Below are 15,752 nucleotides of genomic sequence, written 5' to 3'. Positions count from 1 at the left end.
TGCGTCTTCGTTATTTGTGTTAGGGACCTAAAATTTGGAAGGCAAATGAGAAAGGCAATTTTAGTTTTCGTTCCTAAAAAGTTCTCAAAAATTTCAATTAGCACCTTCGAGTGGGAGACGCAAAAAATGCGGGCAATTTGCCGTAAGTCCTCTTTTTTCGCCCCTTTAAACATAGTTTATATTTATATAGAGTCAATGCACAATTTATCTCAATCAAATTCCAAAACTGGTACTTCCTTTTTAGCGATGGAATTCGTATTTTATTCCATAGGTTTTACCTCACCTCCGTTCTCGGAGGACCATTTGACCAGTTTAGTTAGATCAATAGCTCACAATAATTGGACTGTATTCTCTACTCATTTATTTTGTACCAGCATTACAGACTCGCTCGTGAACCTGTTACACGTACACATACACTGCTGCTTCAGCACTCAGTTCTACAATTGAAATTCAATTCGCGCTTACAACGCAATCTATATGTTGGATGGGAATTAACAGATAGAAAAAACTTTATACAGTGCACGAAATTGGAGGGTGCGTCCAACTGGACTGACTGGAAGTTAGAAATCAACTCTTTATTAATCCTTAATGATTGTGTTGGAATTTTGGATGGCTCTGTTGTAGAACCGTCGGTACCTGTGAAAGACGCCAGCGCCGAGACGGTCGGCGAGCACAACAAAGCTCTCGTATCCTACACAAAGACGAATGCCGCAATAATTATTCGATCAAATGTATCAGCGGATATCTTAAATCTAATTCATATGCACGGGAAATATGGAAGGGGTTGCTGAACAACTTCGACAAAGTGTCGAGTGTAGAATTGGATACTCTCCTTCAGCAATTTTTCACTTTCAAAATAGAGAAGGGTGAAGATGTTATGAAATCTCTCGCACTTGCAAAGCGAACAGAAGACGAGTGGAGAAGGGAAGTTACCTCAAAATCTGCCCCATGTCGAGCATTCTATCGTTTCTTCTAGATGATGAATACCCAAAGCTGAAAAGTCACCCGAGAGACTGATGGAACAAATAAAGATGCGCCTTCGAAGGCAAAGTGTGTGCATAAAAGAAGACGCCACAACAGCGTATGTAGCAAACGATGGGAAGAAATGGACGAAGGGGACAAGGTCTCAAATGGCGAGCCAATCTCAACCTTCAAGAACTAAGGGTATGAGTAAACTTAGTAAGGCCAATGACGGCGTGAAAAGCTTTTCGTGGCAACTGTTTCCGGTGCAATAAGTCAGGGCACATGGGAAAATCTAGTCCTGATTTTCCAGACAAGCCAAAGACGTCAGGTAATAAAACCGAAACTTTTCTTACAACTACTCATTCATTGTAGTGCATTTATTTGCCAGGATGACAGTAGCCAAAATGTGTGGCTCAAAGACGATGGAGCTACGACAACATCACAAATTCAGCTGAATATTTCAAGACGTATCGTCATTTTGACAAGCCAGATAATAGTAGTTGGTAACAAACAGACAATACCAGCGTATGGCTGACATGTGAGAGTCTTGCAAAAGTCTATTGAGCTCAGTGATGCATCGTATGCACCAGATATCAGCAAAAATTTACTATCAGCTGGAAAGGCGATGAAAGGAGGAATCTCAAACTTTGGAGATTCAGATGACATGGTTTGTCGTTTTTTCCGAAAAGAGAACCCCGACAATGTACTTTTAGAAGCTCCATGTTCATCAAGTGGACTGTTTGAATTACATACAAAACCGGTCAAGCCTGAAGGTGGTTCTGCTGCTTTAGCTTACCTGTATATGTCTAAGTATGTTGTTTTTAGCATTAAACTCAAAGGTTTTAAAATAATTTTAGTAAGTCATTCAAGTGTACTCTCTTCCCCCAACCATAGCCAAAAACATAAACCTGTTTTGTTCAAGTACAAATGATACGAAATTGATTATTATTATGTCAAGATAATGGATCTATGATAATATTCTAATGATGAGAGAGAGTTAAAAGTTTACCTAGAGCTTTGTACAACACTTAGGATGTGTTACTTTACTTTCACATTTATTTACACAATAATAGCTAATGACATGACACACAATTTCGGTGTAAAATTGCCGGTCAACAAAGTGATAAAACATTCATTTTCGCTGTAAACTCTTGTCTTAATTATTCTATCTAGTTATTGTCAGCCGATCAAAAGAACTCCCCTCGGCATTCCTCTGCAGCAGTGGCAGGGACTATGATTACGACATTTATCTTTTTTAAAAAGGGTTGCTGGGGACAATATTTAAGCAATGTTTTGACCCAGGTCGGTGCGAAAAAATGAATCCGGGAGAGAGAAACTCCCCTCCTTGAAATGCTCTCTCATGGAACAGAGATGTCAACTGGCACCACTTTGTAAAAAAATATTTTCTAGTGGTAATGTAATTTAAGTTATTTTTAGTTTAGTATTTTCATTTTAAGTAATTTTTTCACCACTACCACTACTAAGCTAAATGACTGAAGAAAGTTAACGAAATGATAAAGAAATTCCTGGAAGCATGTGGGAAACAAATGACATATTTGAAGAAAAAACAAATTCAAGAAAACACATATGTAGTCAAGTTACAGTGAGTAAATTATAGATATTTATTACCAATAACCTACTACAAAGTGATCAACCTAGAGAGGTAAATCTTAATTAAAATGTGTTGTGGCCATTCAAACTATAAAATTTCGGTCAACGTAGAGAGGTAACCTTTGAGGTTCTATTGTAGTTCTAATGAGCTACGAGTTCTTCTTGTCCCAGTGTGAGGAAAAAAATCTCATTTCTATACACAAGTTCAGTGCAATGTTAAAAGCGAGTGACGCAAAATTTTTTTATTGCAGCCACCAGATCAGTTAACTTTTTTGTGTTACAATATTCAAAAACAAAAGCACACGAAATTACTTATTTTTTAGCCAAACAAGTTTGCACTAACAACTATGAAATCATCACCTCAAACAAAAATAGGCAACAATTAATGTAAGGAAACTCTTGATTGCGTCGATTTCGATGAATTATGCGTCCAAATCTGCGCAATCGAAAAAATATTCAGCTAGTTTTGTAACATACTGTGTTTATCTTTTTCTTTAGTGGCGATGAAAATATTTGTCTGTCTAGAGGCATGAGAGGCGGTTAATTTTATTATTTAAGAAGACTCGTGCAAATATTTAATTTTTTTCGCATAAAAGTTGCTAACTAATTAACTTCGCTACATCATTTAATTAAAAAAAACACAGGTTGCATATACCAATAGAGTTCTTTGTTTTCTACTACTTGGCAAATTTTCATCTATGGGAACTCTCGAATCAGAACTTAACCACTTCAGACTATAAAAATCGTTTGTAGTGGATTTATTCTCTGTTATACTTCACCTGACTTGGAGCTTCATCCCTCTTCAGTCTATGAAAAACATTTGCAGTAAATTATCGGTTATACTTCACCTGAATTAGAACTTAACCCCACTTCAGTCTATGAGAAACATATGCAGTAAATTATCTGTTATACTTCACCTGAATTAGAACTTAACCCCACTTCAGTCTATGATAAACATTTGCAGTAAATTATCTGTTATACTTCACCTGAATTAGAACTTAACCCCACTTCAGTCTATGAGAAACATTTGCAGTAAATTATCGGTTATACTTCACCTGAATTAGAACTTAACCCCACTTCAGTCTATGAAAAACATTTGCAGTAAATTATCGTTTATACTTCACCAGAATTAGAACTTAACCCCACTTCAGTCTATGAAAAACATTTGCAGTAGATTTATTCCCTGTTATACTACTCCTGAATCGGAACCTAATCCCACTGTGGTCTATGTGAAACGTTTGCAGCTAATTATCTGTTATACAACTCCTGAATCGGAACCTAATCCCTCTTCAGTCTATGAAAAACGGTTGCAGTAGTTTTTTTCTCTGCTATACTTCACCTGAATTGGAACTAACCACTATGAGAAACGTTTGCAGTAGATTTATTCTTTTACACTTTTAAGATGAGAAGCGTATCTGATATTTTAACCTAGGCAACCATGAGAAGGAATAGAAGCGTGTGAAAAAATATTTTTAATTCAAGACTTGTTATTTCGGATAACATTGGCATTGTTATTTTTTTAACATATTTAACACATTTTTTAACATTTTGATTAAAGATGGTGCAGCGATTTTTAGTGGTTTCAGCAAGGTGATATAAAGTGTTGTTACGCTTTTTCTTTTTCAACTATAACCTTCTGAGAATTAAAAAAATGAAAGATATCAAATTCTTTTTTTCATTTCTAATAATTTATTGCATTTTATGACTTAGACAAATATGAGTTTCTTAATTGTTCAAACAGATCCAAACAGTGATGAGACATACTTGAAGCAAGCTTATTTTCTAATCAGATGCTCTGAAAAAAAGAATAAAACATGTATTACAATTTTATAAATATATTCCATACTTTTTATTTTGAGGACAACACTGATGGTACAAAGAGTAAAAATATGGACCACGCTGAATAATCTTTGATTTAATGATCGGATTTTTACGTTTTAGGATTCCATCTTAAAGGTTCAAGGAGGTGACCTCAAATTTACTATTTAGTTAGTGCAGACGATAAGAATTACGAAATCAGGCACAAAAACGTACTTTTTCTGAACAAGCATACCTTTTTTATCTACGGAATCGAATTTCTTTTCCCTAAAATCTGAGAGCTGCAATCTGGGAGATATGGTCACACTGATTTGGACAGAAGTTCGGTCTAAAATTGGGACCTTAATGTTAATTTTACTTTTAACGTATTTTGGCATGTATCGAGAACTTTTCAAAGGATTAATACATTTTCTCTCAATTATGAAATGTGTTTTTTTAAAGATAATTTCATGCAAAAAAATTTTTTCAATGAATTTTTTTTATTTTATGTAATAGTTATCGAAAAATTTTAAATTGTTAGGTGCTTGAAAAAGTAGTACTTGCTAGTAGTAGTACAACGCTTGAAAAAGTAATACTTTTAAAATTTAATGTCTCAGGAACTATTTAACCAATTTTGCTCAAATTTAGTATTTTGCCATTTAAAATGGGTTTTTTTTAAAAAAAGAATTTACGGAATTGTATGCATTACAATTCAAAATTTATTCGACTATTAATAAATAAAATAACAAGGAATAACAAATATTTATACAGAGTTATATTTTTATGGAATTATCGCTGGATAAGTGACTTTATATAATTTATATCTATCATCATTATTTATGAATTTGCATTGATTACTATAATTGTGTAAAAAATTTTTCAATTTGTTTGAAAAGTTTTCTAGATCTGACGAAATACGCAAAAATTAAAATTAACGTTAAGGAGTCAAAACTTTGAGCCGCTCTCTTGACAAACAATTGTGAACCTATCGTCCAGATTGTGGCTATCCCCTACATTTCAGGGGTCAGAAATCTGAATCTGTCGAAAAAAGTGGTATATTTATTCAGAAGTACATTTTTGTGCCTGATTTTATAACTTAAAATATCGTGAACAATAATTATTTAGCATGTTTGAGGTCACTCCGTCGAACTATTAAAATTGAACCCTAGAACGCGAAGATTTGATCATTAGATTGAAAGTTATTTAGAGTGATCCGTTTATATTTTTGCGCTCTGTACGCGAGATGTTAAGTACGTTTCGATCGTAACACCTAGTGAGTCTTTTGAAAAGGTATTTATTTTTTACCTCAGAAACAAGTTATAACGGGTAACTAGTCTCCCAAGAATTTTTGAAGAATTGGATATTAGGTTTTCAATACTCTTCTGTGAATGATTGTTTTGTTTTTTCCTCTTCTTTTTATTTAGCTCTTTCTCTTATTCCTCCCTCACACTTTTCATTGCTACAAGATGAATTGGGGAAAGTGGAACGCAATTTTCATTAATAAAAATATTTCTTTCAAAAAGTACATGCATATAATATGCCGCAATTTCGTTACAAAGCTTCTGTAACAAAATGTCAAAAACTATTTCGTTGATTAAATCCGGAAGGGGTGTTACACTAAGCATTACGGAGTTGATTGGTTTTAACGATGTAAACTCCGCCAAGTGACGTTAGGTGGGTATCTTGTGAAAACGTGGCATTTGTTTTTGTTAGCAACTGTTCTTTCCATCCTATTTCGAGTAAGCCAAGCCCGTCCTGTATAAATTCTCTTAAGTGCGACATTTTATATTCTTTCTAAGTGATTCTTTCACAAATATTTTCATTCCATCTCTATATGTTTTATGCTTAACAGAAAGACCCGCACGAAGCCACGTAGAATATAAATAAACTAATTCTGCATCGAAGTTGCCAGGTATACAATTAAAAAATATATCACGGTTACAATAAAATATGTCAACAAATAATAAAACAAAGTAAAGTAAAAAGACGTAGACGACTCGGAATCATATTTCAGCAATTTCGATGTGTGATACGGTATTTAAAAAACTTCACATTTATTTACATCCTAATTTAAGTGGTGAAACTTAGCTCAATTTTAACACGCCATTTTGCTCATAAACGACTAGAAGGAACTGACGTCATTTGTCACTGTGGGTATCCGGATCTTCTTCTTGAAATGAAAGCACCCAATGAAGGAATCTGACGTAAAAATTAAAAATATATTTCGATATTAAAAGACGTGCAATAAACTTTTTTTTGATCAGATGGAGCTAAGTAGTTAGGAAAGGGGAATACTAGCACAGGGATCCGGGGATCCCGCGGGTGTACTCTTGAAGGGGGTTGGGGTGATCCATCAAATGTGACAGCTACTATAGTTGAGGGTGTTTTTTCATAATTATTTCTTAAATTTTTTATTTTGTATTTAAATCTTTTTAATTGTTACTTTTTATTTAATTTTTAAACTATTACTTTTTTATTTAATTTTTTTATTATTACTTCTTAATTTAATTTTTAATTATTACTTTTTCATTATTTTTTTTTAATCTTTATTTTCAAATTATCTTTTTTTAAATCAGTTTTTTTTTTAATTAATTTTTTAGATTTTGTAATTATTTTTCCAATCTTCATTTTGTAATTGAATCTTTCTAATTGTTACTTTTTATTTAATTTTTAAACTATTACTTCTTAATTTAATTCTTAATTATTACTTTTTATTAAATTATTACTTTTTCATCATTTTTTTTAAATCTTTATTTTTTAAATTATTTTTTTTTTTAGATATTGTAATTATTTTTTTTTAATCTTTACTTCAAAATTATTTTTTTTTAATTATTATATTGTAATTATTTTTTTAATCTTCATTTTGTAATAAAATCTTTTTAATTATTTTTTAATCATTATTTTTAAACTATTTTTTAATCAGTTTCTAATTAATTTTTTGGATTTTGTAATTATTTTTTTATCTTTATTTTNATGTAATGAAACTTATACATAAGTATTTTTGAAATATCCAGTATGGCCATTCCAATGCTAATGGGCTTATTAAAAATCATTTCAGTCCGTCCCATGTGTATGGCAATAAGGCGTTCTGTAAGAATGGTCCGGTCTTGAAAATTACATCGAGAAATTAGTTTTTCTGCCTTTTTTTCAGAGCTGCAGAGCTTGACATCTACACGTTTTCGTATATTTTCCATCGTTTTGCCGAATACGGCATTGTTCATCAATTTAAAAAACGATTTTTCAAATTCGTTTTTGGCAGCTTTCCGAAGGTTAGTGTTCAAATCAATATATTCTTTTAACCACGGAGACTGCGTGAATTGAAGAACCCTGTGAATCTTTTTCAAAATAAGGCCTTGTTGGATATATAATTTTAAATTGCGATAATGAAGGACATATTTTTCTTTATCATAAAGTGTTGTAAGCAGTCTTTTATCCTTGCAACCAGGTGGTATCCTAGTTTCCGGTGCAAGAGGAAGGTCAGAATGTTTATCATGAATATGATTAGGGTACTGTAAGTCAGCCTCTACGATGAAACCAACTGGACCATCATCAGGAGCAGATAAAATATCCATAGTTGGATCCACCCATTCGAAATCCTGAAGAGGTAGGGGTTGGGACATTGCCCAACCATATAAATTGTTTGCATCGAGGTAGAGTAAGTAATTAGAGGGATATGATGAATCATACGTTTTCATATATTTGTTATTTGCAGCTCCATATCGATGCGAACATTGGGATATCCCTCCACGGATCCCGTTTTCTATAAAAAGATGCATGTCATAGTCAGTAAGAAGCTCAATAGAAATGTTAGTTTTCTTAAGCATAGCATCAAAGGAGAGCCCTGGAGCCGTAAAATACCAAGCAGGATCTAAATTATAATGGTCCATACATACTCCTCTGAAATTTTCAAATATGTCCGCGAGAAGTAAAACATCCGTCTTCACATAGAGGTCCGAATATTCTCCCAAAGAGGACATTTTAAAAGCCTTCCAAACTCTTTGAGCATGCTCATAGTCCGCCAGAGTAATGTTGGCCTCGTTCAGGCGATTGTAGAACGCTTCCCGGGGAGGTAGGGTGGTTTCTTCAAACTTGTCTGGGTGGTTGATGTAATCATATGGGTATACCCCTTTACGGAGTAACAGAGGTACTTGTGAGGATGAAAAAAATTTATAAATATGATGAAATTGATCAAGAGATAAGTTTTTTGCCAGCTGGTCCAAACTGCTTGCCATGAAACGAAATGAGTCGATGAACCGAAGGAAGATTTTTCCTGAAACGCATTCGGAGAAAGAAAGAAATTTTTCAGTATTTTCTGGAACCACGGTAATATTTTCTTCATCTTTTCCTAGTTCCTTGATAAAAAGATGACTGTCATAGCCGGATAAGTTGTGAAAAATGACGGGAATGAAATTTGGTAGTCTGGCTTGTAAATTGCATGCATTACAACTTATTCCACGTAATTTTTGTGTTAGATGACAGTGGTCCTTAACCTATAACAATAAAAACTATTTTCAATATGTATGCTAATTTTAATGCACAACATCAAATTTTATATTTTGAAAATTTAACATTTTTCATAATCTTAAGAAATACATGATTTCATTTCCTCTTTTTGATTGATTAGTGAAGTCTTATTTCTTGCAGCCATCAATTGAAAAAAAGTTAATTTAAACTCCTGAGATATTCTGAAAATTTTTTCAAAAAGATCAATTTTTATAGTTAGTTTTAATAATTTGAAAACTCGTACTATTTTCTTTTTTAATCATAACATGAATATGAACAATCGTTATAAAGGTAAATTGCGGACACTGATTTTCGAGTACATATAATACAAAATTATCGTTTGTAATAAATAAGATTATTCAACTCTGAGATTTAAAATTCATAGTCTAAAAGTAATAAATACAATAACTTACCTTATAATTCTCCGCAGTAAATTCTTTTCCACACAAGTAACAGTTGGATGCTGAATCAAAATGCTGGAGTTGTTCCATAGTTAATGGTAGCATTGGCCTTGGATTCTTGTACAAATTTTGAATTTCTTCAGCTTCACCTCGTATTTTTTCCATGAAAAGTTTCGCTGCATCACTACCACGATAAACAAAAGGCGGTTTGTAAAGTCCATCCATATAACAAACATAATAACAGAAACTAATGGGCTCATGTTTCTGGTACATTTCTGTATATGATACATCTGGATTGGGTTCGCAAGAGTCAATAGGTTTTGTCAAACATTCAAAGTCCGCATAAATAACGAAAGGTACCAACTGAGTATGTTTGACGTTTTTGAAGCTGAGCCACTTATCTGTTGGCATTTTAACTCGTACAGCTTCATGTTGATTACAACTTAGTTTATGCCGCTGAAGAATTTCATCGGTCGTAAAAAATTGTAAGCACCTTCGGCAAATAAATTTCTTTGCATGCTTTCGCGAATACTGGGGAGATAATAAGCGTGAAAGGTTTTTTATCCAGCTGTAGTGTGAATCAGTTTCAGTTTTCAAATATAGGAGATCGATGTGCTGAGGTTTTTCCTCTTCAGTAATAACTAAAGGGAAAACATCATTCTTTTCAGTCAATCCATACACATTAATTGAGAGACTATTTAGCTTCTCAAATTTTCGCACATCTTGAAGCTTAACGGGAAACGGTATATTCGAGAAATTCAATGTATCAGCAAATGATGCATAATTGGATTCTCTGTTAGGATTCCTATGAGCAGGATGAAGAGCAGAGAGAACTGCCCACTTAAAACATTCATTATCATTATTTGTAACATTAACAACTGCCTTTCTCTCAAAAATACCACGAGGTAGTGGAATAAATCTTGAACCTCTACTTATTCACACGAATCTCGAATGCAATAATTTTATCCAAAGTCCAACCAGAGTCTTTTTTTTCAAAATCTTCAGCTTCTGTTAAGAGTTTGTTCAGAATATTTGAATAGAACTCTTGTAAATTAGTTGATAATAAAACAGGCGTGTTTTTAGTTTTAAAACACTTTTCTTCACGTACAATTTTATCATTTGTAACTTTCTTATATAAACATGTTAACTTACAATTAACTTTCAGATCTTGATTTTGAACTTCTGTTGATATCACGTCATTAAACTTTTCTTGCTTAGACAAGAGAAATTCTTTCAGATCCAAATAATTAGTATCATTCGTTAAATATAATGTCTTTACTCTACCATTCAAAGCTGATTCAAATTTTATGTTGGAACAAGATGTTTCTTTAGCAGGAGCATTGTTTATGGGGAATGTATCAGTCGCATTGCTTGTTGATGGCCCAGTTGAAAACACTGTGGAATCTTGATTTGCTGCAGGAAACTTAATTCGCTTAGACGGGGGTAAAACACTTATAGTAGCTTTCCGTTTATGCACACTGAGATGACATTTTAGTTTATCCGTTCTGGGGAAGGTTTTGGAACACTCTGGGCACTGAAGTCGCTTATCACCATGCATGGAACGCTGATGTCGTAGCATATTTCGCCGGGTGGTAAAGCTTTTCGTACATTCAGGGCATTGAACTTTACCTTCATCCGCTTGATCTTGCTTCAACATGTTATCCAAATCTTTACCGGTAAGGTCTCCAAAATCACACATGGCAAGCACTTCATCGTTCACAGGCAAAGAAGCACTAAATTCTTGACTCATCTTAAAACTTGATAAATTAACAAGTAATAATAAAGAAAACTACTAACGAAACTTTTAAATAAAAAGTTTCACAGCTAAAAACTTCTCCGTAACAACTAGTAAAAACTTTTAAATAAAAAGTTAAACAACCAACAAAAACTTTAACAACGATGACAAATAAAAAATTAACAAAAAAAATCTAACTTAATAATAAAGAGAGAACAAACTAAGTTTGGAAAAGCGCCCTGAGAGAGGTAATCCTACAATCAGAATAAGGTCTCTGGGCAAAGGCATCAGATTTTTAACTGTAGTCGACTACCCAGAATGCATTGCGAGCGACAATGTAATACTTGTTCTGGTTGGTTAAAAATGATATCATTATTTTAGTTCTGTAAAATTTATTCTGATTGGCAGAAAATGACGACATAATTTTCTGACTCCACCCCCATTGAACATTCGAGAATGATCTAATGAAACAAGATAGAACACGAAGTGAACGAAACATTTCAATGTACTTCATCTTTCTAGACCACACCGAAGTGATGCATGCCTTATCTTGAAGACGCGTACTTCATATTCATGTTGAATCCTGGTTGTATGACGTCACGCATTCCTGTTTTGGTTGAATCGAAGAAATGACATCACACTACGGAAACATGTCTTATCTTGCTTTCAAGTTTTATCTTACAGACTGATTATTACCTGATTCATGTTCAATCCTGATAGTATGACATCGGGTTTCATTTTATGTCATTTTTCAAATATCACTCGTATTAGAAAAAAAAAATCTTAACTCAGAAAACAGTAATTAAAAAATAAAGATTAAAAACAATAATTAAAAAAATTAATTAAAAAATAAAGATAAAAAAAAACACCCTCAACTATAGTAGCTGTCACATTTGATGGATCACCCCAACCCCCTTCAAGAGTACACCCGCGGGATCCCCGGATCCCTGTGCTAGAATTCCCCTTTCCTAACTACTGAGCTATAAGCTAGCAAACAGCACTAATGCTATCTTTAGAATACTTGACTTTTTTGGTCAGGTGGAGCTATAAGATAAGAAACATCACTAATGCTATGTTTAAAAAAATGAAATGTTTGAAATATTTTCTTGAACTATTTCTTTGATGAAATCTGGAAAAGGTGACATTAAGTATTTCGGAGTTACTTGGTTATTGCGATGTAAACGCTGCCAACGAGATAATTTTTCAGATGAAATTTTTAAGAAGTAGGTTATGTCGCGTTGTTATCAAAATTATTCCAAGTTTCCCTTTTTACTATTTAAGTTTCTTTTACCAACATATCAATCCAGATCTTCACCTATCTAATATTTCTCGTTATCGTCATTGTAATCATTTCCACCCTCATTATTCGGTAATGTAATCATTTGCCACGCTCATTAAGATATTTTTCAAAGATATTTAGAGAAAAAAAGGCAGTATTATTAACTGTTTACTGTTTTAAACTATAAGAAAAGTGAAAATTTTAAACAATGTATTCTATCCTGCCGTTATCGTATCTGGGTTTAAGAAAGCACAAATGGCATATTAAAAAAAAAACCTTATATGTTTAAAAAAAATTAAAACAATTGGCCCAACTTTTTCTTGTGATCTTTAGAATAGTGGTTTTCTGAAGCTGTTTCATTGAGTAAAAAATATATTAAACTTAAAAATTAAATATGAGCGTCAGTTAAAATACAAATGCATCCAATGTTATTCCTCCATTTCTTTTACATTGTATAAAAATTTGTCAATATCATATAAGTTTAAATGTTTATGGTAAGTTCTAGAATTAGGCTTTCTTTTGATACCTTTTGCGGCAAATGATGATGGTACAAACGATGATGATAAGGACAAAAAGCATGGATTCAACGTAAATTGCAAGTCTCCATCCACTAACCGAAGGTACTGAAAAGAAAAAAAATGACATTAGGTGTGTATCGATAACGTGTGATTTGATTCAACGGTTGGTATTATTTGTTTAAATTGTGCAATCCTTATAAGAAGATGATTGAAGACGAAATCATGCCACGAGTTATAAATGATTACGCTAAATGAGAGAGAGGACAAAAAGTGGATTTTTAAAAAGAAAAACTAATCAAAAAATTTTAAAACAAATATTTAAAAGGAAAATTCAAAAGCCGGAGGACAAGGAAAAGATACAAACTCGTCATCATCTCACACGATTATATCCGAAAAAAAGAGTACTTTCTGATATTGAATTATTATAGCCAAAGCAAAATATATTAATTCAATAGTAGCCTTTGATTACAAAATCTAACCGCAATGTTTAATTGAGGTGGTAGGTGAGTTGAAAAAGATTTTAGAAGAACTGATTAATTAAAGTTAGATAGCGAATTATTGTTTAATCAAAGAAATAAAGCTATTGATTATCTGGAATGATAGTATATATGGAAAAATTCTATTAAGAAAGACGGAAATACAAAATTTCAAAATTGTCTGTGACAGCATCTTTAGGCTTGAAAGTGTTTTAAAAAAATTATTCTTTATTTTGAAATCACTTAGCTTGCTTTAATCGACTTGTCAGATTTCTTAACCGTCTTTCCCTCACGTTTATTTGCGATACCAAGCGCGTATAATTTTTATATTCCTAATTTTTCTATAATGAATTTATAAAAGTATTTACGTTTGCAGTATTCGTTCACAAACCACGTTCTTCTTTGAGCTACGTAACCGGGCACACATGTGCATCTAGTATATTTGTCAAAAGTTAGTTCACAGGAAATGCTATTTGGTCCACAATCACATCCTGCAAAAACAAAACTAAATTGTAATATGTACACGTCACAGGTATATTTGCTAAAATAATCTAAATAACTTTCAAATTAAACCATCGTAACTGTTTTTGATTCCAATATTTTAAACATATTTTCTGAACTTTATTTTTAATTCTTTACATAAACCAATAACATGCGTTTAAGACTGAACAATAGTAATCCAGAAAACACTTTTTAGCTGGTTCTATGCAATTGGTTTGTCTGATATTTTTATTTTTGCTGGCTTTAATCATAATGAAAAACTCATATTTTTATTTTTATTTTTTACCACCTTTTTTTGAATTAATTAGGCGAGAGAGCAAAGGGTAACATGCACTTCTGCAACATTTCAGAATAAATAATATTACTTTGCAAGCATGTAGTATTTTACTTCCCAAAATAATTAATTGTGAAAATGAAAGTATAAAATCAATTTGTATTTTTTTTGGTTTAAATACACCTTAAAAATAGGTTTAACGTTGAATCTATGTATTTCGGGACAGCATCTATATCGTACCTACGTCAAAAACCTATCGTACGTCATAATTCTTGTTAATTGCATTAGTTAACAGGGGGTAAATTTCTTCATCCTTAAGGAAACTCTGATGCAAAATTGGATGATATTACAATTATTATTGCTCTGAAAACTCTTAAAACAGTGTATAGTTCGCAGTGAAAAATTGAGATTCATTGTACCTTATCCGGAATTATTAATCAACCAGCAAAAAAAAAAAAAAAAAAAAAAAAAAAAAAAAAAAAAAAAAAAAAAAAAATTCATTGAGGCTACAATCAAACCACAAAATTTACAGTTCCTTCTGTTCCCGACAGATTCTAGTTTCCCTCGTGATAACCGAGATTCTAATTTCTCTCGTGATGCATAACAATGAAATGAGAGTTATTTACCGAAACGAGATTAAAAGGATACACGAAATCATTTTCAAATTATATCTATATTATATCTAGCATGGACGATTTCTGGAAACTTTTTAAATCTATAAAAATCTATCTTTAGCACGATGATGTGTATTGTGTCAGAAATTGGAATCATATTTCATAACAAGAAAACAATTATATTTTATAAGAAAAAAAAACATTTCTTTAAAGTGTCAGAAACTTCATACATCGAAGCTGGCCGAACCAAATGCTAATAAACAGCTAATATACAGCATTGTGGAAACCAAGACCTATAGGAACTATTATTTTAATAGATAACAAGAAATTATCATTATCAGGAATTTCAAATATATCAAATTGTGTTTAACTTACTTTCGCATTTACCATGTTCAGCAATGTATCCCTCTCTACAAGTGCATACTTTAAACGAACCATTTAAGTGGCAACTTATTGCATCATATCCACAATCACATTCTACCATAAAATGAAAACAATATTTAATTTTTAAATAAGGGAAATGCAATGTATAAGTGACAATTTTCGGTTTGTTAAGCTGAGATTGAATACAAAACATCACCGAATCACTAATTTTGCATTCCAATAAACTGCAATTTAAAAAAAAAAGCTAAATAACAGAACCTTACTTTTTTGATTAACTGGGACCGTTATCTGTCCAGATTACCTGAAAGTTCTATAATAAATTATAAAAATTTCTTAAATTTTGGGAATTCTGATTATTTCTATCATATTTTATTTTTTATCGGCATAATTGAAACACGAAGGTGTATCTTCCAATCAAGTTAAATCGAGATGCATCGGAATTCTGGCTTTTTTAAAGTATAAAAACTAACAATGCGTTTGAACGTTTCTGCTGGAGCGATGCTACATCGTTCTCTGATATCCATATAAATCGCGTTGTAGGAAGGTTCTATCGACGAAAAATCATACCCAACCTTAAATAAAAACAATATAGAGTATTTATGATTAATTACAATTATAGGTATACTATCCACAATTATGCTATATATATATATATATATATATATATATGTGTGTGTGTGTGTATATATATATGTA

The 15,752-nt window shown here is 32.2% G+C and overlaps 2 protein-coding genes across 3 annotated transcripts in view; both read right to left on the bottom strand.

Annotated features, from left to right (window-relative positions):
• Positions 1–4,240: 4,240 nt before the first annotated feature.
• The window catches only part of LOC107453958 (rh5-interacting protein), a 41,384-nt gene continuing 29,872 nt past the window's right edge, over positions 4,241–15,752 (bottom strand). For both annotated transcript variants that reach the window (XM_043053958.2, XM_043053957.2), the window contains exons 3-6: positions 15,048–15,149; positions 13,652–13,774; positions 12,816–12,912; positions 4,241–4,369 (exon numbers count right to left, since the gene is read on the bottom strand). In XM_043053958.2, the coding sequence (XP_042909892.1) occupies positions 4,357–4,369; positions 12,816–12,912; positions 13,652–13,774; positions 15,048–15,149 (335 nt within the window). In that variant the 3' untranslated portion in view covers positions 4,241–4,356. The remainder of the gene's footprint in view (positions 4,370–12,815; positions 12,913–13,651; positions 13,775–15,047; positions 15,150–15,752) is intronic.
• On the bottom strand, positions 7,323–11,025 carry LOC139425043 (uncharacterized). Its single transcript, XM_071178037.1, has 3 exons — positions 10,428–11,025; positions 9,288–10,201; positions 7,323–8,861 (listed from the first exon to the last, which is right to left on the bottom strand). Exons 1-3 carry the CDS (start codon positions 11,023–11,025, stop codon positions 7,323–7,325), a joined length of 3,051 nt encoding a protein of 1,016 aa, XP_071034138.1.

The sequence above is a fragment of the Parasteatoda tepidariorum genome, chromosome 2 (genome assembly GCF_043381705.1).
Source record: "Parasteatoda tepidariorum isolate YZ-2023 chromosome 2, CAS_Ptep_4.0, whole genome shotgun sequence".
In the NCBI taxonomy this organism is placed as follows: domain Eukaryota; kingdom Metazoa; phylum Arthropoda; class Arachnida; order Araneae; family Theridiidae; genus Parasteatoda; species Parasteatoda tepidariorum.
Note: the sequence above shows the minus strand (reverse complement) of the source record. Positions and strands in the feature narration are given on the sequence as shown.